The 23,459-nt window shown below is 41.7% G+C and overlaps 1 protein-coding gene across 1 annotated transcript in view; it reads left to right on the top strand.

Moving 5' to 3' along the window:
* Nucleotides 1–23,459, top strand: part of TTN (titin) — a 277,620-nt gene that overhangs the window by 224,745 nt on the left and 29,416 nt on the right. The window contains exons 320-329 of the mRNA XM_063712900.1: nucleotides 79–183; nucleotides 607–804; nucleotides 894–1,190; nucleotides 1,282–1,869; nucleotides 1,961–2,263; nucleotides 2,376–19,481; nucleotides 20,157–20,453; nucleotides 20,559–21,146; nucleotides 21,239–21,541; nucleotides 21,650–21,946. Coding sequence (XP_063568970.1) covers nucleotides 79–183; nucleotides 607–804; nucleotides 894–1,190; nucleotides 1,282–1,869; nucleotides 1,961–2,263; nucleotides 2,376–19,481; nucleotides 20,157–20,453; nucleotides 20,559–21,146; nucleotides 21,239–21,541; nucleotides 21,650–21,946 — 20,082 coding nt within the window. The remainder of the gene's footprint in view (nucleotides 1–78; nucleotides 184–606; nucleotides 805–893; nucleotides 1,191–1,281; nucleotides 1,870–1,960; nucleotides 2,264–2,375; nucleotides 19,482–20,156; nucleotides 20,454–20,558; nucleotides 21,147–21,238; nucleotides 21,542–21,649; nucleotides 21,947–23,459) is intronic.

Genomic DNA, 23,459 nt, shown 5'->3' with positions numbered 1-23,459 from the left:
TTAAATTCAGAAGATGTAAAGCGAAACACGGTTTTGAGGAGGCTTATTATAAATCCTGCATTATCTACTTTTTTCTAGATGTGCCTGATGCTCCCCCACCTCCCAATATTGTGGATGTCAGACACGATTCAGTATCTCTAACTTGGACTGACCCCAAGAAAACTGGTGGCTCTCCAATTACAGGTATTTTGTTTGTTCTTATCCTACAGCTTTTACATCAAGATTCCTCACAAATATTTCCCTGAGAACAGTTGAATATGTGCTTATCGATAACATTATCTGCTTATATAGAAATGTGTTTTTCTTTCAGTACATATGGTTAATGTTTAATTTTATTGAAAATCTCCTAATGTAATAGTTAATAAAGTATTTCTTAATTATAATATCTATTTTTGTAAGTTAAAATTGTTCACCAAAAAAGACAACAACTATGCATATTCCAAGAAGAAAAAAAATGGCACTATGCTTGGGTAATAAAAGTATAGATACTAGCAAGAATTATTACTTGTTCAATATATATGGATATGTATAAATAATTTGGGCAACACATACATATTGTAAAATCAAGCTGCATTTATACTTGATACATCCCTGGGTCTTTTGTAGGGTATCATCTCGAGTTCAAGGAAAGAAACAGCCTTTTGTGGAAGAGAGCTAACAAGACTCCGATAAGGATGAGAGACTTTAAAGTGACAGGATTAACTGAAGGTCTTGAATATGAATTCCGAGTTATGGCAATCAATTTAGCAGGTGTGGGCAAGCCAAGCCTACCATCAGAGCCTGTCGTGGCACTGGACCCGATTGGTAAGTCATTATATGAAGAAAAACCCAGGTGCATGTTTTACATGAAGAAAACTAGTATTTGTTTGACTGGTTTTGTTTTTATGTTTTAGATCCTCCTGGGAAACCTGAGGTTATTAATGTAACAAGGAATTCAGTGACTCTCATTTGGACTGAACCTAAATATGACGGTGGTCATAAGTTAACTGGATATATAGTGGAGAAGCGAGATCTACCTTCGAAGTCTTGGATGAAAGCCAACCATGTTAATGTCCCAGAATGTGCTTTTACTGTAACTGACCTTGTTGAGGGTGGAAAATATGAATTCAGAATTAGAGCAAAGAATACAGCAGGTGCTATCAGTGCTCCATCAGAAAGTACAGACACCATTATTTGCAAGGATGAATATGGTAGGTCCATTTTACTTTTTATGTACCTTTTTTTTTAAGGCAAATTAAGCCTCCTTCCTTTTCTGATTAAAATGTATTTTTTTCTTTGCAGAGGCACCAACAATTGTCCTTGATCCCACAATAAAAGATGGGCTAACAATTAAAGCAGGGGATACCATTGTTTTGAATGCCATTAGCATTCTTGGCAAACCCCTTCCAAAATCAAGTTGGTCCAAGGCAGGAAAAGATATTAGACCAACAGATATCACTCAGATAACTTCAACCCCAACATCTTCCATGCTTACTATCAAGTATGCCACTAGAAAAGATGCCGGTGAATACACCATCACTGCTACCAATCCTTTTGGCACGAAGGAGGAACATGTGAAGGTAACAGTCCTTGATGTACCTGGTCCCCCAGGTCCTATTGAAATCAGTAATGTTTCTGCTGAAAAAGCAACACTTACATGGACACCTCCCTTGGAAGATGGCGGCTCACCAATTAAGTCCTATATACTTGAAAAGAGAGAAACCAGCCGACTTTTGTGGACAGTGGTTTCTGAAGATATTCAGTCTTGCAGGCATGTGGCAACCAAACTTATCCAAGGAAATGAGTACATCTTCCGGGTCTCAGCTGTAAACCACTATGGCAAAGGAGAACCTATACAGTCTGAACCTGTCAAAATGGTAGACAGATTTGGTATGTAGAGCATGTGAAGGAATTGACATGGAAACATTTATAGCAGAGTTTACAAAATCATGGATTTCTAATAAATTTGCTTCCTTTTCAGGTCCCCCTGGCCCTCCTGAAAAACCAGAGGTATCAAATGTCACTAAGAACACTGCCACTGTCAGCTGGAAAAGGCCAGTGGATGATGGTGGCAGCGAAATTACAGGATATCATGTAGAAAGGAGAGAAAAGAAAAGCCTGCGATGGGTGAGAGCAATAAAAACACCAGTTTCCGATCTCAGATGCAAAGTAACAGGACTGCAAGAAGGAAGCACCTACGAATTCCGTGTCAGTGCAGAAAACAGAGCAGGAATTGGTCCACCCAGTGAGGCTTCAAATTCTGTTCTGATGAAAGATGCAGCATGTTAGTATTTGTCTTTTTCAACACCGTTCATTCCAGAGTGCCAATATTTTATCTAAATTATCCAAAAGCCAAACTCTGAATATATACTTTTGTGTCTTTGTTTCTTTTTCAGATCCTCCAGGACCACCTTCAAATCCGCACGTCACTGATACTACCAAGAAATCTGCTTCTTTGGCATGGGGCAAGCCTCATTATGACGGTGGACTTGAAATCACTGGCTATGTCGTGGAGCATCAAAAAGTAGGAGACGAGGCCTGGATAAAAGATACCACAGGAACTGCCCTCAGAATCACTCAGTTCGTTGTTCCTGATCTTCAGACTAAAGAAAAATACAACTTTAGAATCAGTGCCATCAACGATGCAGGTGTTGGGGAGCCAGCGGTGATTCCAGATGTTGAAATCGTAGAACGGGAAATGGCTCCTGATTTTGAACTAGATGCTGAGCTTCGAAGAACACTTGTTGTTAGAGCAGGACTCAGTATTAGAATATTTGTGCCAATTAAAGGTCGTCCTGCTCCTGAAGTGACATGGACCAAAGATAACATCAACCTGAAAAACCGAGCCAACATTGAAAATACGGAATCATTTACTCTTCTGATTATCCCAGAATGTAACAGATATGATAACGGTAAATTTGTCATGACCATTGAAAACCCGGCTGGGAAGAAAAGTGGCTTTGTGAACGTCAGAGTCTTGGACACGCCAGGCCCAGTCCTCAACCTGCGGCCTACAGACATCACAAAGGACAGTGTCACCCTGCACTGGGACCTCCCTCTGATAGATGGAGGCTCACGTATAACAAACTACATTGTGGAGAAACGTGAAGCAACACGGAAATCTTATTCCACAGCCACCACTAAGTGCCATAAATGCACATATAAAGTTACCGGCTTGTCTGAAGGGTGTGAATATTTCTTCAGAGTGATGGCAGAGAATGAATATGGAATTGGTGAGCCAACAGAAACTACAGAGCCTGTAAAAGCCTCTGAAGCACCATCTCCACCAGACAGCCTTAACATCATGGACATAACTAAGAGCACCGTCAGCCTGGCATGGCCTAAGCCCAAACACGATGGTGGCAGCAAGATCACTGGCTATGTGATTGAAGCCCAAAGAAAAGGCTCTGACCAGTGGACCCACATCACAACCGTGAAAGGGTTAGAATGTGTTGTGAGGAATCTAACTGAAGGAGAGGAATACACCTTCCAAGTGATGGCAGTGAACAGCGCGGGGAGAAGTGCCCCTAGAGAAAGCAGACCCGTCATTGTCAAGGAGCAGACAATGCTTCCAGAGCTGGATCTCCGTGGCATCTATCAGAAACTGGTCATTGCCAAAGCTGGTGACAACATCAAAGTTGAAATTCCAGTGCTTGGTCGACCGAAGCCCACAGTGACATGGAAAAAAGGAGACCAATTTCTTAAACAGACACAGAGAGTTAATTTTGAAACCACAGCGACTTCAACCATTTTGAATATCAATGAGTGTGTCAGAAGTGATAGTGGGCCCTATCCATTAACAGCAAGGAACATTGTAGGAGAGGTTGGTGATGTCATCACCATTCAAGTCCATGATATCCCAGGGCCACCTACTGGACCAATCAAATTTGATGAAGTTTCATCTGATTTTGTAACCTTCTCTTGGGACCCCCCTGAGAATGACGGTGGTGTACCAATAAGCAACTATGTAGTGGAAATGCGGCAGACTGACAGTACTACCTGGGTTGAGTTGGCAACCACCGTTATACGTACTACCTATAAAGCCACCCGCCTTACTACTGGATTAGAGTATCAGTTCCGTGTAAAAGCTCAGAATAGATATGGAGTTGGACCAGGCATCACATCAGCATGTATAGTTGCCAACTATCCATTTAAGGTTCCTGGACCTCCTGGTACCCCTCAGGTAACTGCAGTTACCAAGGATTCAATGACAATTAGCTGGCATGAGCCACTTTCTGATGGTGGAAGCCCCATTTTAGGATATCACATTGAAAGAAAAGATCGAAATGGTATTCTCTGGCAGACTGTGAGCAAAGCTTTAGTACCAGGCAACATTTTCAAATCGAGTGGACTTACAGATGGTATTGCTTATGAATTCCGGGTGATTGCAGAAAACATGGCAGGCAAAAGCAAGCCAAGCAAGCCATCGGAGCCTATGTTGGCTCTGGATCCCATTGACCCACCTGGAAAACCAGTACCTCTAAATATTACAAGACACACGGTGACACTTACATGGGCTAAGCCTGAATATACTGGGGGCTTTAAAATTACCAGTTATATCGTTGAAAAGAGAGACCTTCCTAATGGACGGTGGCTGAAGGCCAACTTCAGCAACATTTTGGAGAATGAATTTACAGTCAGTGGCCTAACAGAAGATGCTGCATATGAATTCCGTGTGATCGCCAAAAATGCTGCAGGTGCCATCAGTCCACCATCTGAGCCATCTGATGCTATCACTTGCAGGGATGATGTTGAAGCACCAAAGATAAAGGTGGATGTTAAATTTAAGGACACGGTTATATTAAAAGCAGGTGAAGCATTCAGACTGGAAGCTGATGTTTCAGGCCGCCCACCTCCAACAATGGAATGGACCAAAGACGGAAAAGAGCTGGAAGGCACAGCAAAGTTAGAAATAAAAATTGCAGATTTCTCTACTAATCTGGTAAACAAAGATTCAACAAGAAGGGACAGTGGTGCCTATACCCTTACAGCGACTAATCCTGGTGGCTTTGCTAAACACATTTTCAATGTCAAAGTTCTTGACAGACCGGGCCCACCTGAAGGACCTTTGGCTGTAACTGAAGTGACATCAGAAAAGTGTGTACTATCATGGTTGCCTCCACTGGATGATGGAGGTGCCAAAATTGATCACTACATAGTACAGAAACGTGAAACCAGCAGATTGGCATGGACAAATGTAGCCTCAGAAGTCCAAGTAACAAAGCTAAAGGTCACTAAACTCTTGAAAGGCAATGAATACATATTCCGTGTCATGGCTGTAAATAAATATGGAGTGGGAGAGCCACTGGAATCAGAGCCTGTGCTTGCAGTGAATCCTTATGGACCCCCTGATCCGCCCAAAAACCCTGAAGTGACAACTATTACTAAAGATTCAATGGTTGTCTGCTGGGGACATCCTGATTCTGATGGTGGAAGTGAAATCATCAATTATATTGTGGAACGGCATGATAAAGCTGGCCAACGCTGGATTAAATGCAACAAAAAAACTCTTACTGATTTAAGATATAAAGTGTCTGGACTGACAGAAGGACATGAATATGAGTTCCGGATTATGGCTGAAAATGCTGCTGGAATTAGTGCACCAAGTCCTACCAGTCCATTTTACAAGGCTTGTGACACTGTGTTTAAACCTGGACCACCAGGTAACCCACGTGTTCTAGATACAAGCAGATCATCCATTTCAATCGCTTGGAATAAACCTATCTATGATGGTGGTTCAGAAATCACTGGGTATATGGTTGAGATTGCCCTGCCAGAGGAAGATGAATGGCAGATTGTCACTCCACCAGCAGGACTCAAGGCAACTTCATATACTATCACTGGCCTCACAGAGAATCAGGAATATAAGATCCGCATCTATGCCATGAATTCCGAAGGACTTGGGGAACCTGCCCTTGTTCCTGGAACTCCAAAGGCTGAAGACAGAATGCTGCCGCCAGAAATTGAACTGGATGCTGACCTGCGCAAAGTTGTTACTATAAGGGCCTGCTGCACCCTGAGACTTTTTGTTCCAATCAAAGGAAGGCCTGCACCTGAGGTGAAGTGGGCCCGGGAACACGGAGAATCTTTAGATAAAGCTAGCATCGAATCCACAAGCTCTTACACCCTGCTTATTGTTGGAAATGTAAACAGATTTGACAGTGGCAAATATATACTAACTGTAGAAAATAGTTCAGGCAGCAAGTCTGCATTTGTCAATGTTAGAGTTCTCGATACACCAGGCCCTCCACAGGATCTGAAGGTAAAAGAGGTCACTAAGACATCTGTCACACTCACATGGGACCCACCTCTCCTTGATGGAGGTTCAAAAATCAAGAACTATATTGTTGAAAAGCGGGAATCAACAAGAAAAGCATATTCAACTGTTGCAACAAACTGCCACAAGACTTCCTGGAAGGTAGACCAGCTTCAAGAAGGCTGTAGCTACTATTTCAGGGTTCTCGCAGAAAATGAATATGGCATTGGGCTGCCTGCTGAAACCGCGGAATCTGTGAAAGCATCAGAACGACCTCTTCCTCCAGGAAAAATAACTTTGATGGATGTCACAAGAAATAGTGTGTCACTCTCTTGGGAGAAACCAGAACATGATGGAGGCAGCCGAATTCTAGGCTACATTGTGGAGATGCAGAGCAAAGGCAGTGACAAATGGGCCACGTGTGCCACAGTCAAGGTCACTGAAGCCACTATCACTGGATTAATTCAGGGTGAAGAATACTCTTTCCGTGTTTCAGCTCAGAATGAAAAGGGCATCAGTGATCCTAGACAACTGAGTGTGCCAGTGATTGCCAAAGATCTTGTCATTCCACCAGCCTTCAAACTCCTGTTCAATACTTTCACTGTACTGGCAGGTGAAGACCTAAAAGTTGATGTTCCATTCATTGGCCGCCCTACCCCAGCTGTAACATGGCATAAAGATGAGGTACCACTGAAGCAGACAACTAGAGTAAATGCAGAGAGCACAGAAAATAATTCACTACTGACAATAAAGGACGCCTGCCGAGAAGATGTTGGCCATTATGTGGTTAAACTGACTAACTCAGCTGGTGAAGCTACTGAAACCCTTAATGTTATCGTTCTTGACAAACCAGGGCCTCCAACTGGACCAGTTAAAATGGATGAAGTGACAGCTGATAGTATTACTCTTTCCTGGGGCCCACCCAAGTATGATGGTGGAAGTTCTATCAATAATTACATTGTTGAGAAACGGGACACTTCCACAACCACCTGGCAAATTGTATCAGCTACAGTTGCAAGGACAACAATAAAGGCTTGCAGACTGAAGACTGGATGTGAATATCAGTTTAGAATTGCAGCTGAAAACAGATATGGAAAGAGTACCTACCTCAATTCAGAGCCTACTGTAGCCCAATATCCATTCAAAGTTCCTGGTCCTCCTGGCACTCCACTTGTCACACTGTCCTCCAGGGACAGCATGGAAGTACAATGGAATGAGCCAGTCAGTGATGGAGGAAGCAGAGTCATTGGCTATCATCTAGAACGCAAGGAAAGAAATAGCATCCTCTGGGTTAAGTTGAATAAAACACCTATTCCTCAAACCAAGTTTAAGACAACTGGCCTTGAAGAAGGTGTTGAATATGAATTTAGAGTCTCTGCAGAGAACATCGTGGGCATTGGCAAGCCGAGTAAAGTATCAGAATGTTATGTGGCTCGTGACCCATGCGATCCACCAGGACGGCCAGAGGCAATCATTGTCACAAGGAATTCTGTGACTCTTCAGTGGAAGAAACCCACCTATGATGGTGGAAGCAAGATCACTGGTTATATTGTTGAGAAGAAAGAATTACCTGAGGGCCGTTGGATGAAAGCCAGTTTTACAAATATTATTGACACTCATTTTGAAGTAACTGGCCTAGTTGAAGATCACAGATATGAGTTCCGGGTTATAGCCCGAAATGCCGCAGGAGTGTTTAGTGAGCCTTCAGAAAGCACAGGAGCAATAACAGCTAGAGATGAGGTAGATCCACCACGAATAAGTATGGATCCAAAATACAAAGACACAATCGTGGTTCATGCTGGTGAATCATTCAAGGTTGATGCAGATATTTATGGCAAACCAATACCAACCATTCAGTGGATAAAAGGTGATCAGGAGCTTTCAAACACAGCTCGATTAGAAATAAAGAGCACTGACTTTGCCACCAGTCTCAGTGTAAAAGATGCAGTACGTGTCGACAGTGGAAATTACATACTGAAGGCCAAAAATGTTGCAGGAGAGAGATCAGTTACTGTGAATGTCAAGGTTCTTGATAGACCAGGGCCACCTGAAGGACCTGTTGTTATCTCCGGAGTTACAGCAGAAAAATGCACACTAGCTTGGAAACCCCCACTTCAGGATGGTGGGAGTGATATCATAAATTATATTGTGGAAAGGAGAGAAACCAGCCGCTTAGTTTGGACTGTGGTTGATGCCAATGTGCAGACTCTCAGCTGCAAGGTTACTAAGCTTCTTGAAGGCAATGAATATACTTTCCGTATAATGGCGGTAAACAAATATGGTGTTGGTGAACCTCTTGAATCTGAGCCAGTAATTGCCAAGAATCCATTTGTAGTACCAGATGCACCAAAAGCTCCAGAAGTCACAACAGTGACCAAGGACTCAATGATTGTTGTATGGGAAAGACCAGCATCTGATGGTGGTAGTGAAATTCTTGGATATGTTCTTGAGAAACGGGATAAAGAAGGCATTAGATGGACAAGATGCCATAAGCGTCTGATTGGAGAGTTGCGCCTGAGAGTAACTGGACTCATAGAAAATCACAATTATGAGTTCAGAGTTTCTGCTGAGAATGCTGCTGGACTTAGTGAACCAAGCCCTCCTTCTGCTTACCAAAAGGCTTGTGATCCTGTTTATAAACCAGGACCCCCAAACAACCCCAAAGTCATAGATATTACCAGATCTTCAGTATTCCTTTCTTGGAGCAAACCAATATATGATGGTGGCTGTGAAATCCAAGGATACATTGTTGAAAAATGTGATGTGAGTGTTGGTGAATGGACAATGTGCACTCCACCAACAGGAATTAATAAAACAAACATAGAAGTAGAGAAGCTGTTGGAAAAGCATGAATACAACTTCCGTATCTGTGCTATTAATAAAGCTGGAGTTGGAGAACATGCTGATGTCCCTGGACCTATTATAGTTGAAGAAAAATTGGAAGCACCAGACATTGATCTTGACCTAGAACTAAGGAAAATCATAAATATAAGGGCAGGTGGCTCCTTAAGGTTATTTGTTCCTATAAAAGGTCGTCCTACACCAGAAGTTAAATGGGGAAAGATGGATGGTGAAATCCGAGATGCAGCTATAATTGATGTCACTAGCAGTTTCACCTCTCTTGTTCTTGACAATGTCAACCGATATGATAGTGGAAAATATACGCTTACATTAGAAAACAGCAGTGGAACAAAGTCTGCCTTTGTTACTGTGAGAGTTCTGGACACGCCAAGTCCACCTGTTAACCTGAAAGTCACAGAAATCACCAAAGACTCAGTATCAATCACATGGGAACCTCCTTTGTTGGATGGGGGATCCAAAATAAAAAATTACATTGTTGAGAAACGTGAAGCCACAAGAAAATCATATGCTGCTGTTGTAACTAATTGCCATAAGAATTCTTGGAAAATTGATCAGCTCCAAGAAGGTTGCAGTTATTACTTTAGAGTCACAGCTGAGAATGAGTATGGTATTGGCCTTCCTGCCCAGACTGCTGATCCAATTAAGGTTGCAGAAGTCCCACAACCTCCTGGAAAAATAACTGTGGATGATGTCACCAGAAACAGTGTCTCTCTGAGTTGGACAAAACCTGAACATGATGGTGGCAGTAAAATCATTCAGTATATTGTGGAAATGCAAGCTAAACACAGTGAGAAATGGTCAGAGTGTGCTCGAGTAAAGTCTCTTGAGGCAGTAATTACCAACCTAACTCAAGGGGAAGAATATCTTTTTAGAGTTGTTGCTGTAAATGAAAAGGGGAGAAGTGATCCTCGGTCCCTTGCAGTTCCAATAGTTGCCAAAGATCTGGTAATTGAGCCAGATGTAAAACCTGCATTCAATAGTTACAGTGTACAGGTTGGCCAAGATTTGAAAATAGAAGTGCCAATTTCTGGACGTCCTAAGCCAACCATTACCTGGACTAAAGATGGTCTCCCACTGAAGCAGACCACAAGAATCAATGTTACTGATTCACTGGATCTCACCACACTCAGTATTAAAGAAACTCATAAGGATGATGGTGGACAATATGGAATCACAGTTGCCAATGTTGTTGGTCAGAAGACAGCATCCATCGAAATTGTAACTCTAGATAAACCTGATCCTCCAAAAGGACCTGTTAAATTTGATGACGTCAGTGCTGAAAGTATTACATTATCTTGGAACCCTCCATTATATACAGGGGGCTGCCAAATCACCAACTACATTGTTCAGAAAAGAGATACAACCACCACAGTATGGGATGCTGTTTCTGCTACTGTTGCTAGAACTACACTCAAAGTGACCAAACTGAAAACTGGTACAGAATACCAATTTAGAATATTTGCCGAAAACAGATATGGACAAAGCTTTGCCTTAGAGTCTGACCCAATTGTAGCTCAATATCCCTACAAAGAACCAGGCCCTCCAGGTACACCATTTGCCACAGCCATTTCCAAAGACTCCATGGTCATACAGTGGCATGAACCAGTCAACAATGGTGGAAGCCCAGTCATAGGTTACCACCTGGAAAGAAAAGAAAGAAACAGTATTTTGTGGACAAAGGTCAACAAAACTATTATTCATGACACCCAATTCAAAGCACAGAATCTTGAAGAAGGCATTGAATATGAATTCAGAGTGTATGCTGAAAATATTGTTGGTGTAGGCAAAGCAAGCAAGATTTCTGAATGCTATGTAGCCAGAGATCCCTGTGACCCACCAGGAACCCCAGAACCAATAATGGTTAAAAGAAATGAAATCACTTTACAGTGGACCAAACCTGTATATGATGGTGGAAGTATGATTACAGGCTACATTGTAGAGAAACGTGATTTGCCTGATGGTCGTTGGATGAAAGCCAGCTTTACAAATGTCATTGAAACTCAATTTACTGTGTCAGGTCTTACTGAAGATCAAAGATATGAATTCAGAGTCATTGCAAAGAATGCAGCTGGTGCAATAAGTAAACCCTCTGACAGTACTGGACCAATAACTGCCAAGGATGAGGTTGAACTCCCAAGAATTTCAATGGATCCAAAATTCAGAGACACAATTGTGGTAAATGCTGGAGAAACATTCAGACTTGAGGCTGATGTCCACGGAAAGCCCCTACCTACCATTGAGTGGTTAAGAGGAGATAAGGAAATTGAAGAATCTGCTAGATGTGAAATAAAGAACACAGATTTCAAGGCTTTACTTATTGTAAAAGATGCAATTAGAATTGATGGTGGGCAGTATATTTTAAGAGCTTCCAATGTTGCAGGTTCTAAGTCATTCCCAGTAAATGTAAAAGTATTAGATAGACCAGGACCTCCAGAAGGGCCAGTCCAGGTTACTGGAGTCACTTCTGAAAAATGCTCTTTAACATGGTCTCCACCACTTCAAGATGGTGGCAGTGACATTTCTCACTATGTTGTTGAAAAGCGAGAAACCAGTCGACTTGCCTGGACTGTTGTTGCTTCAGAAGTTGTGACCAATTCTCTGAAAGTTACCAAACTCTTAGAAGGTAATGAATATATTTTCCGTATAATGGCTGTCAACAAATATGGTGTTGGAGAGCCTTTGGAATCTGCACCAGTACTAATGAAAAATCCATTTGTGCTTCCTGGACCACCAAAAAGCTTGGAAGTCACAAATATTGCCAAAGACTCCATGACCGTCTGTTGGAACCGTCCAGATAGTGATGGTGGAAGTGAAATTATTGGTTACATTGTAGAGAAAAGAGACAGAAGTGGCATTCGATGGATAAAATGTAATAAACGCCGCATTACAGATTTGCGTCTAAGAGTGACAGGATTAACAGAAGATCATGAGTATGAATTCAGGGTCTCTGCAGAAAATGCTGCTGGAGTTGGGGAACCAAGTCCAGCTACAGTTTATTATAAAGCCTGTGATCCTGTGTTCAAACCTGGCCCACCTACCAATGCACACATTGTAGACACCACTAAAAATTCAATCACACTTGCCTGGGGTAAACCCATCTATGATGGTGGCAGTGAGATCCTGGGATATGTAGTAGAAATCTGTAAAGCAGATGAAGAAGAATGGCAAATAGTTACTCCACAGACCGGCCTGAGAGTCACTCGATTTGAAATTTCAAAACTCACTGAACACCAAGAGTATAAAATACGAGTCTGTGCCCTCAACAAAGTTGGTTTAGGTGAGGCTACATCAGTTCCTGGTACTGTGAAACCAGAAGATAAACTTGAAGCACCTGAACTTGACCTTGACTCCGAATTAAGAAAAGGAATTGTTGTAAGAGCTGGTGGATCTGCCAGAATTCACATTCCATTCAAAGGTCGTCCAACGCCTGAGATCACTTGGTCTCGAGAGGAAGGTGAATTCACAGATAAGGTCCAAATTGAAAAGGGAATAAGCTATACCCAACTATCAATAGATAACTGTGATAGAAATGATGCTGGAAAATACATTCTTAAGTTGGAAAACAGCAGTGGATCAAAGTCTGCTTTTGTAACTGTGAAAGTTCTTGACACTCCAGGACCACCACAGAATTTGGCAGTCAAAGAAGTGAGAAAAGATTCTGTCTTCCTGGTATGGGAGCCACCCATCATTGATGGAGGGGCAAAGGTCAAGAACTATGTGATTGACAAACGTGAGTCAACCAGAAAAGCATATGCTAATGTGAGTAGTAAATGCAGCAAAACAAGTTTTAAAGTGGAAAATCTTACAGAAGGAGCCATTTATTACTTCAGAGTCATGGCTGAAAATGAATTTGGAGTTGGTGTTCCAGTGGAAACTGTTGATGCCGTGAAAGCTGCTGAACCTCCTTCCCCACCAGGAAAGGTTACACTCACTGATGTGTCCCAGACCAGTGCATCACTTATGTGGGAGAAACCTGAACATGATGGCGGTAGCAGAGTCCTGGGGTACGTTGTTGAAATGCAGCCCAAAGGAACTGAAAAATGGAGCACTGTGGCTGAATCCAAAGTCTGTAATGCAGTTGTTACTGGTTTGAGTTCTGGACAAGAATATCAGTTCCGTGTCAAGGCTTATAACGAGAAAGGAAAAAGCGATCCAAGAGTGTTGGGTGTTCCTGTCATAGCCAAGGACTTGACTATACAGCCTAGTTTAAAGTTACCATTTAACACATATAGTATCCAAGCTGGAGAAGATCTTAAAATAGAAATTCCAGTTATAGGCCGACCAAGACCTAACATTTCTTGGGTCAAAGATGGTGAGCCTCTTAAACAGACAACAAGAGTAAACGTTGAAGAAACAGCTACCTCAACTGTTTTGCACATTAAAGAAGGTAACAAAGATGACTTTGGAAAATACACCGTAACAGCAACAAATAGTGCAGGCACAGCAACAGAAAATCTCAGTGTTATCGTTTTAGAAAAGCCTGGACCTCCAGTTGGCCCAGTTCGGTTTGATGAAGTTAGTGCAGACTTTGTAGTCATATCTTGGGAACCTCCAGCCTATACTGGTGGCTGCCAAATAAGCAACTACATTGTAGAGAAGCGAGATACAACCACCACCACTTGGCACATGGTATCAGCAACAGTTGCAAGAACAACAATTAAAATAACCAAACTGAAAACAGGCACGGAGTACCAGTTTAGAATTTTTGCTGAAAACAGGTATGGAAAAAGTGCCCCACTGGATTCTAAGCCAGTTATTGTACAATATCCATTTAAAGAACCTGGACCACCTGGAACTCCTTTTGTGACATCAATCTCAAAAGATCAGATGCTTGTGCAATGGCATGAGCCAGTTAATGATGGAGGCACCAAAATTATTGGCTACCATCTTGAACAGAAAGAAAAGAACAGTATTTTATGGGTCAAGTTAAATAAGACCCCCATTCAGGACACCAAATTCAAAACAACTGGGCTTGATGAGGGCCTTGAGTATGAGTTCAAAGTTTCTGCTGAAAATATTGTTGGCATTGGCAAGCCTAGCAAAGTGTCAGAATGCTTTGTTGCTCGTGATCCATGTGACCCACCTGGTCGCCCTGAAGCCATTGTTATTACAAGAAACAATGTCACACTGAAATGGAAGAAACCTGCCTATGATGGTGGTAGCAAAATAACAGGTTATATTGTAGAAAAGAAAGATCTACCTGATGGCCGCTGGATGAAAGCCAGCTTTACTAACGTATTAGAAACTGAATTTACAGTGAGTGGACTTGTAGAAGACCAAAGATATGAATTTAGAGTAATTGCAAGAAATGCAGCTGGAAACTTCAGTGAACCATCTGAAAGTAGTGGTGCCATTACTGCAAGAGATGAAATTGATGCACCAAATGCCTCTCTGGATCCAAAATATAAAGATGTCATCGTTGTTCATGCAGGAGAGACTTTTGTTCTTGAAGCCGACATCCGTGGCAAACCTATACCTGATGTTGTTTGGTCAAAAGATGGAAAAGAACTTGAAGAAACAGCTGCTAGAATGGAAATTAAATCTACTATTCAGAAAACAACTCTTGTTGTCAAAGACTGTATACGGACTGATGGAGGACAATATATTCTGAAACTCAGCAATGTTGGTGGTACAAAGTCTATACCCATCACTGTAAAGGTACTTGACAGGCCAGGGCCTCCTGAAGGGCCTCTGAAAGTTACTGGAGTTACTGCGGAAAAATGTTACCTGGCATGGAACCCACCTTTGCAAGATGGTGGTGCTAATATTTCACATTACATCATTGAAAAGAGGGAGACAAGCCGACTCTCTTGGACCCAGGTTTCAACTGAGGTACAGGCCCTTAACTACAAAGTTACTAAACTTCTTCCTGGTAATGAGTACATTTTCCGTGTCATGGCTGTGAATAAATACGGAATTGGAGAGCCCTTGGAATCTGGGCCTGTTATGGCCTGTAATCCTTATAAGCCACCAGGTCCTCCCTCAACACCTGAGGTCTCAGCAATCACCAAAGATTCTATGGTAGTAACATGGGCACGCCCAGTAGACGATGGAGGTGCTGAAATTGAGGGCTACATTCTTGAAAAACGAGATAAGGAAGGCGTTAGATGGACCAAGTGCAACAAGAAAACATTAACGGATCTCCGGCTCAGGGTAACTGGTCTTACCGAAGGCCATTCCTATGAATTCAGAGTTGCTGCTGAAAATGCAGCTGGTGTGGGAGAACCTAGTGAGCCATCTGTTTTCTACCGTGCATGTGATGCCTTGTATCCACCAGGTCCACCAAGCAATCCAAAAGTGACGGACACTTCCAGATCTTCTGTCTCCCTGGCATGGAGTAAGCCAATTTATGATGGTGGTGCACCTGTTAAAGGCTATGTTGTAGAGGTCAAAGAAGCTGCTGCGGATGAATGGACAACCTGCACTCCACCAACAGGATTACAAGGAAAGCAGTTCACAGTGACCAAGCTTAAAGAAAATACTGAATATAACTTCCGTATTTGTGCCATCAATTCTGAAGGTGTAGGTGAACCTGCAACTCTACCTGGTTCAGTGGTTGCTCAGGAGAGGATAGAGCCACCAGAAATAGAACTCGATGCTGATCTCAGAAAGGTGGTCGTTCTGCGTGCAAGTGCTACTTTACGCTTATTTGTCACTATCAAAGGTCGACCAGAACCCGAAGTTAAATGGGAAAAGGCAGAAGGCATTCTCACTGACAGGGCTCAGATCGAGGTGACCAGCTCATTTACAATGTTGGTGATTGATAATGTTACCAGATTTGACAGTGGTCGGTATAATCTGACATTAGAAAATAATAGTGGCTCCAAAACAGCTTTTGTTAATGTCAGAGTTCTTGACTCACCAAGTGCCCCTGTGAATTTGACTGTAAGAGAAGTGAAGAAAGACTCAGTGACGTTGTCCTGGGAACCACCACTTATTGATGGTGGAGCTAAGATTACAAACTACATTGTCGAAAAACGAGAAACTACAAGAAAAGCCTATGCTACTGTTACAAATAATTGCACTAAAACTACTTTCAGAATTGAAAATCTACAAGAAGGATGTTCTTACTACTTCCGAGTCTTGGCTTCCAATGAATATGGGATTGGTTTGCCAGCTGAAACAACAGAACCCGTTAAAGTGTCTGAACCACCCCTCCCACCTGGAAGAGTAACTCTTGTTGATGTGACCCGTAATACAGCTACAATTAAGTGGGAGAAACCAGAAAGTGATGGCGGCAGCAAAATTACTGGTTATGTGGTTGAAATGCAGACTAAAGGGAGTGAAAAGTGGAGCACCTGCACACAAGTTAAGACTCTAGAAGCAACTATATCTGGCTTAACTGCAGGAGAAGAGTATGTCTTCCGGGTAGCTGCAGTTAATGAAAAGGGAAGAAGTGATCCAAGACAACTTGGGGTGCCAGTAATTGCAAAGGATATTGAAATAAAGCCTTCAGTTGAGCTTCCTTTCCATACTTACAATGTAAAGGCTAGAGAACAACTTAAGATTGATGTGCCATTCAAAGGAAGACCTCAAGCTTCTGTGAACTGGAAAAAAGATGGTCAGACTCTTAAAGAGACAACTAGAGTCAATGTTTCTTCTTCAAAGACTGTAACATCACTATCTATTAAGGAAGCTTCAAGGGAAGATGTTGGAACTTATGAATTATGTGTTTCAAACAGTGCTGGATCCATAACAGTTCCTATTACTATAATTGTCCTTGACAGACCAGGACCTCCAGGTCCTATACGTATTGATGAGGTTAGTTGTGACAGCATAACAATTTCTTGGAATCCTCCAGAATATGATGGTGGCTGCCAAATTAGCAATTACATCGTTGAAAAGAAAGAAACCACCTCTACAACATGGCACATAGTTTCACAAGCAGTTGCAAGAACATCCATTAAAATAGTTCGCCTGACAACAGGAAGTGAGTATCAGTTCCGTGTTTGTGCAGAAAACCGCTATGGAAAGAGCTCCTACAGTGAATCTTCAGCTGTTGTTGCAGAGTATCCATTCAGTCCCCCAGGTCCTCCTGGTACTCCTAAAGTTGTGCATGCCACAAAATCTACCATGCTTGTAACCTGGCAAGTGCCAGTTAATGATGGAGGAAGTCGAGTAATTGGCTATCATCTTGAGTATAAAGAAAGAAGCAGCATTCTTTGGTCAAAAGCAAATAAAATCCTCATTGCTGATACTCAAATGAAAGTCTCTGGCCTTGATGAAGGACTGATGTATGAGTATCGTGTATATGCTGAAAATATTGCTGGAATTGGTAAATGCAGTAAATCTTGTGAACCAGTCCCTGCAAGAGATCCTTGTGACCCTCCTGGACAACCTGAAGTTACAAATATCACAAGAAAATCAGTGTCACTTAAATGGTCTAAACCACATTATGATGGTGGAGCTAAGATCACAGGATACATTGTTGAACGCAGAGAACTACCAGATGGCCGGTGGCTGAAGTGCAATTATACTAATATACAAGAAACATACTTTGAAGTAACTGAACTTACTGAAGATCAGCGTTATGAATTCCGGGTTTTTGCAAGGAATGCTGCTGACTCAGTTAGTGAGCCATCTGAATCCACTGGACCTATTATAGTTAAAGATGATGTTGAGGCTCCGAGAGTTATGATGGATGTCAAGTTCCGAGACGTTATTGTTGTCAAAGCTGGAGAGGTCCTTAAGATAAATGCAGACATTGCAGGGCGACCTCTGCCAGTAATTTCCTGGGCCAAGGATGGTATAGAAATTGAAGAAAGAGCAAGAACAGAAATCATCTCAACAGACAATCATACTCTGTTAACAGTTAAAGACTGTATAAGACGAGACACTGGGCAATATGTACTAACACTGAAGAATGTTGCCGGCACTCGGTCTGTGGCCGTTAATTGCAAAGTACTTGATAAGCCTGGTCCACCAGCAGGACCACTTGAAATAAATGGCCTCACTGCTGAGAAATGCTCTCTTTCCTGGGGACGTCCCCAAGAAGATGGTGGTGCAGATATCGACTATTACATCGTAGAAAAACGTGAAACAAGCCACCTTGCATGGACAATATGTGAAGGAGAGTTACGGATGACATCCTGTAAAGTAACCAAGTTACTCAAAGGCAATGAATATATATTTAGAGTAACTGGTGTTAATAAATATGGTGTTGGTGAGCCCCTAGAGAGTGTAGCTGTAAAGGCACTAGATCCATTTACAGTTCCAAGTCCACCCACGTCTTTGGAAATTACTTCTGTGACCAAAGAATCTATGACACTTTGCTGGTCAAGACCCGAGAGTGATGGAGGTAGTGAAATATCTGGATATATAATTGAAAGGCGAGAGAAAAATAGCCTAAGATGGGTGCGTGTAAACAAAAAACCAGTTTATGATCTGAGAGTGAAATCAACAGGACTTCGGGAAAGATGTGAATACGAATATCGTGTTTATGCAGAAAATGCTGCTGGCCTAAGTCTTCCAAGTGAAACCTCTCCCTTAATTAGGGCAGAAGATCCAGTGTTCCTACCATCTCCTCCATCCAAACCCAAAATTGTGGACTCAGGCAAGACAACTATAACTATTGCCTGGGTTAAGCCACTGTTTGATGGTGGGGCCCCGATAACTGGATATACTGTAGAATACAAAAAATCTGATGACACTGACTGGAAAACTTCCATTCAGAGCTTACGAGGGACAGAATATACAATAAGTGGACTAACAACAGGAGCCGAATATGTTTTCAGAGTAAAATCTGTCAATAAGGTTGGTGCTAGTGACCCCAGTGATAGCTCCGACCCTCAGATAGCAAAGGAAAGAGAAGAAGAACCTTTATTTGATATTGACAGTGAAATGAGGAAGACCTTGATTGTCAAGGCTGGTGCCTCATTTACCATGACTGTGCCTTTCCGAGGAAGACCAGTACCCAATGTCTTGTGGAGTAAGCCAGACACTGACCTCCGTACTAGAGCTTATATTGATACCACAGACTCTCGTACATCACTGACCATTGAAAATGCCAACAGAAATGACTCTGGAAAGTACACATTAACAATTCAGAATGTTTTGAGTGCTGCTTCACTGACCTTAGTTGTCAAAGTTTTAGATACCCCGGGTCCTCCAACCAACATTACTGTGCAAGATGTAACCAAAGAGTCTGCAGTGTTATCCTGGGATGTTCCTGAAAACGATGGTGGAGCACCAGTGAAGAATTACCACATAGAAAAACGTGAGGCCAGCAAGAAAGCGTGGGTCTCTGTGACCAACAACTGTAACCGCCTCTCCTACAAAGTTACCAATTTACAAGAAGGAGCTATCTACTACTTCAGAGTCTCTGGAGAAAATGAGTTTGGTGTTGGTATACCAGCTGAAACAAAGGAAGGAGTAAAAATAACAGGTATGTTTTAAGAATAAGGAAATTCTACATATCCACATTAATTTTGCTAGAATAGTGTGAGTCATCCCAATTAGTCGTTATTTCATCTTAAATGCTTTTGGGTTCACACCCTTCACACCCCAAACTATTCATACTATGGCACAAAATGGAATCTCTAGTGAAGAGTCTTTCATTGATTAAAAAACAGAAATCTACGTAGCTAAAATTGGATAATATATGTTGAATTTAAGTATTATTGAATCTAACTGTATATATATGTAGGTATACATGTTTATATATATACACAGATTATATATATATAGTATGTGTGTATGACATATATATCATGTGTGTATGTGCATGTGTGTGTGTACAGAAATTGTATGTAACGTTTTTTAAAAGCTTGTTCATCTTGTTCCTCTTTTTTATCCCCATGGTGAATTTGGAGTAAATTTTATCATTTAATCTGGTCATTTTACCCTCAATTTGGATTTGAATGCTATAGCATGTAATGACATAGCTTGTGGGAGCCTTGGTTGGCTCAGAAGCAAAATGGGTTATGTAAAAAGGAAGACTAAAATCAAAGTAAAAATATGGCCTTCATTTAAAAGTTTTCTTTTGACAATACATGAAGAATGCACATTAAAAAAATGTTGTAATAATTATTCACTTTCTTTTGATGCTTTGTTTTCTTAGAAAAACCAAGCCCACCTGAAAAACTTGGAGTAACAAGTATATCCAAAGACAGTGTTTCCCTGACCTGGCTGAAGCCTGAACATGATGGCGGAAGCAGAATTGTACACTATGTTGTTGAAGCACTAGAAAAAGGACAGAAAAACTGGGTTAAATGTGCAGTGGCAAAGTCAACCCATCACGTTGTTTCCGGTCTGAGAGAGAATTCTGAATACTTTTTCCGAGTGTTTGCTGAAAATCAAGCTGGCCTGAGTGACCCGAGAGAGCTTCTGCTTCCTGTTCTTATTAAGGATCAACTAGGTATGTCTAATTTTGTGTAGAAGCAAAATTTGAAATTATTTGCATTGATTTATGTTAATTTTCAGAAACCCTTTTTCACTTTCACTTTCTATACTCATTTTTCAGAACCACCTGAAATTGATATGAAGAATTTCCCAAGTCATACTGTATATGTTAGAGCTGGTTCAAACCTTAAAGTTGACATTCCAATCTCTGGAAAACCACTTCCAAAAGTGACCTTATCAAGAGATGGTGTCCCCCTGAAGGCAACCATGAGATTTAATACCGAAATTACTGCTGAGAACCTGACCATCAATCTCAAAGAAAGTGTTACAGCTGACGCTGGGAGATATGAAATCACTGCTGCCAATTCCAGTGGTACAACCAAAGCTTTCATTAACATTGTTGTGCTGGACAGGCCTGGTCCTCCAACTGGCCCTGTTGTTATTAGTGATATAACTGAAGAAAGTGTGACTCTCAAGTGGGAGCCACCTAAGTATGACGGTGGAAGTCAAGTTACCAACTACATTCTACTCAAAAGAGAAACAAGTACTGCAGTATGGACTGAAGTGTCTGCAACAGTTGCAAGAACCATGATGAAAGTCATGAAACTGACCACAGGAGAAGAATACCAATTCCGCATCAAGGCAGAAAACCGCTTTGGCATCAGTGATCATATAGATTCAGCTTGTGTGACTATCAAACTACCATACAGTAAGTTGTCCAACTTTTCAAAGATCCAGGTTTTCTTTTACCATAAATGTGTTATTGTCTGTACTAATCTATAGGATTTCTCTCTTTTGTAGCAACGCCTGGACCACCATCTACACCATGGGTCACTAATGTTACTCGAGAAAGCATCACTGTGGGCTGGCATGAACCAGTGTCAAATGGAGGCAGTGCAGTCATAGGCTATCACCTGGAAATGAAAGACAGAAACAGTATTTTATGGCAAAAAGCCAACAAACTGGTCATCCGCACAACTCACTTCAAAGTCACAACTATCAGTGCTGGACTTATTTATGAATTCAGGGTGTATGCAGAAAATGCTGCTGGAGTTGGAAAACCTAGCCATCCTTCTGAACCAGTCTTGGCAATTGATGCTTGTGGTATGTATTTGTCATGGGAAGGGCAGTTCTGATAACAAAAATGCGAATCTTACTTCTGCGAAGCAAAATATTATAAGTGCCGCTAATCTGCTTCTCTTATTACCACAGAACCCCCAAGAAATGTTCGTATCACTGATATTTCAAAGAACTCTGTCAGCCTTTCATGGCAACAACCAGCTTTCGATGGAGGTAGCAAGATTACAGGCTACATTGTTGAGAGACGTGACCTTCCAGATGGCAGATGGACCAAGGCCAGCTTCACCAATGTTACTGAAACTCAATTCACCATCTCTGGCTTGACTCAGAATTCCCAGTATGAATTCCGTGTCTTTGCTAGGAATGCTGTTGGTTCCATTAGCAATCCATCTGAGGTTGTAGGGCCCATTACTTGCATCGATTCTTATGGTAAGCATGCTTAGCACTTTGAATCAAAATTGCTGTTTAACTCAGTATCTCCACATACCTTTTCCTGGTTCTAATCCTATAGAATAACTTTTACTCTGTGCCTTAATGAGGTTTTTGGAAGAAATTATGGACTAGCTGGGAGTCTGAGGAAAATTCCTTAAATACCTTTCCAGCCCTCTTGACTTGACTGTAAAGTGAGAGATTTAGACCTCAGAATATCTATGGGCCTTTCCAACTTCAACCTTTTATGATTGTTTGATTGTATGAGTTGGTGCTTTCATTTTATTTTAAATTATCAGAGTCAATAATTAAACCATGGTTGAGTTCCTAGAGAATATTGCTCTTAAATAAGCCACAGACTAAACAGAGACTTTGTTTTTGGTTTTTGGTGTTTTGTTTTGTTTTGTTTTGTTTTTTGTTTGAGACAGAGTCTCACTCTGTCGCCCAGGCTGGAGTGCAGTGGCGCGGTCTTGGTTCACTGCAACTTCCGCCTCCTGGGCTCAAACGATTCTCGTGCCTCAGTCACCTGAGTAGCTGGGATTACAGGCATGCCCCACCACACCCAGCTAATTTCTTGTATTTTTAGTAGGGACAGAGTTTCACCATGTTGGCCAGGCAGGTTTCAACCTCCTGACCTCAGGTGATCCACCCACCTCGGCCTCCCAAAGTGTTGGGATTACAGGTGTGAGCCACCATGCCTGGTCTAAACACAGACTTTGATGATGATAGTATTAGCAGCAGCTAACATTTATTGAGGAATTTTCATGAATTCTTTCTCTTAGTTCTCACAGCCCTCATATTAGCCATCTTATAGAAGGAAAACTGAGGCTGAGAGTGCTTTTGTAACTTCCCCGTTAGGGATGGAGTGAGAATTCAGACGGACAGACTTCAGAGCCCTCTCTATCATGGTTAGTCCAAAATGCATATTCTTCACCATTCGTGAAAATAAGTGGCACATTCAACTCAACAGTGTTTTGAAAATTAAAACGTCATGAGAGTCAGGCATCCTGTGACACTTTACCTAAAAGATCTCCATTTGCTAAGAGAAAATTGAGCCACTATAGTGTCTGGGCAAAAGCATCCACTCCCATCTTCATGCTGAGAATCTCAGGGCTGTTCATTATTTATGAATCAGGCTTTGTGGATACTGAATCAGTGTTTATGAGAGTATGAAGCAAGTCAAGTTTAGTTATCTTTCTTGATAATTCCAAACAGCATGGCAGAAAATCTGTCCAGTGAGTATGTAGCTCTGTGGGTAGAGAATTCAGACTTTAAGGGTCTGACATGAACCATCCACACTTGGATATCAGTGAACTGGGAAGGGAAAAGAAAAAGAATAGGAGGTGCTTAGAAGAAAAGGAAAGAAAAGCTAAAGTGAAAGAAAATGTTTAACAGCTTCTTCCATGATGTTCTCACTACCATACCCCATTTCATCACTGGAATAAAGCAACTAATGGACTTTAAAACACATGTAAAAGGTGCTTAAGTCCCTGCACAACTCACAGTCTTTCTA

This window comes from Pongo abelii, chromosome 11 (genome assembly GCF_028885655.2).
Source record: "Pongo abelii isolate AG06213 chromosome 11, NHGRI_mPonAbe1-v2.0_pri, whole genome shotgun sequence".
NCBI classification, from domain to species: domain Eukaryota; kingdom Metazoa; phylum Chordata; class Mammalia; order Primates; family Hominidae; genus Pongo; species Pongo abelii.
Note: the sequence above shows the minus strand (reverse complement) of the source record. Positions and strands in the feature narration are given on the sequence as shown.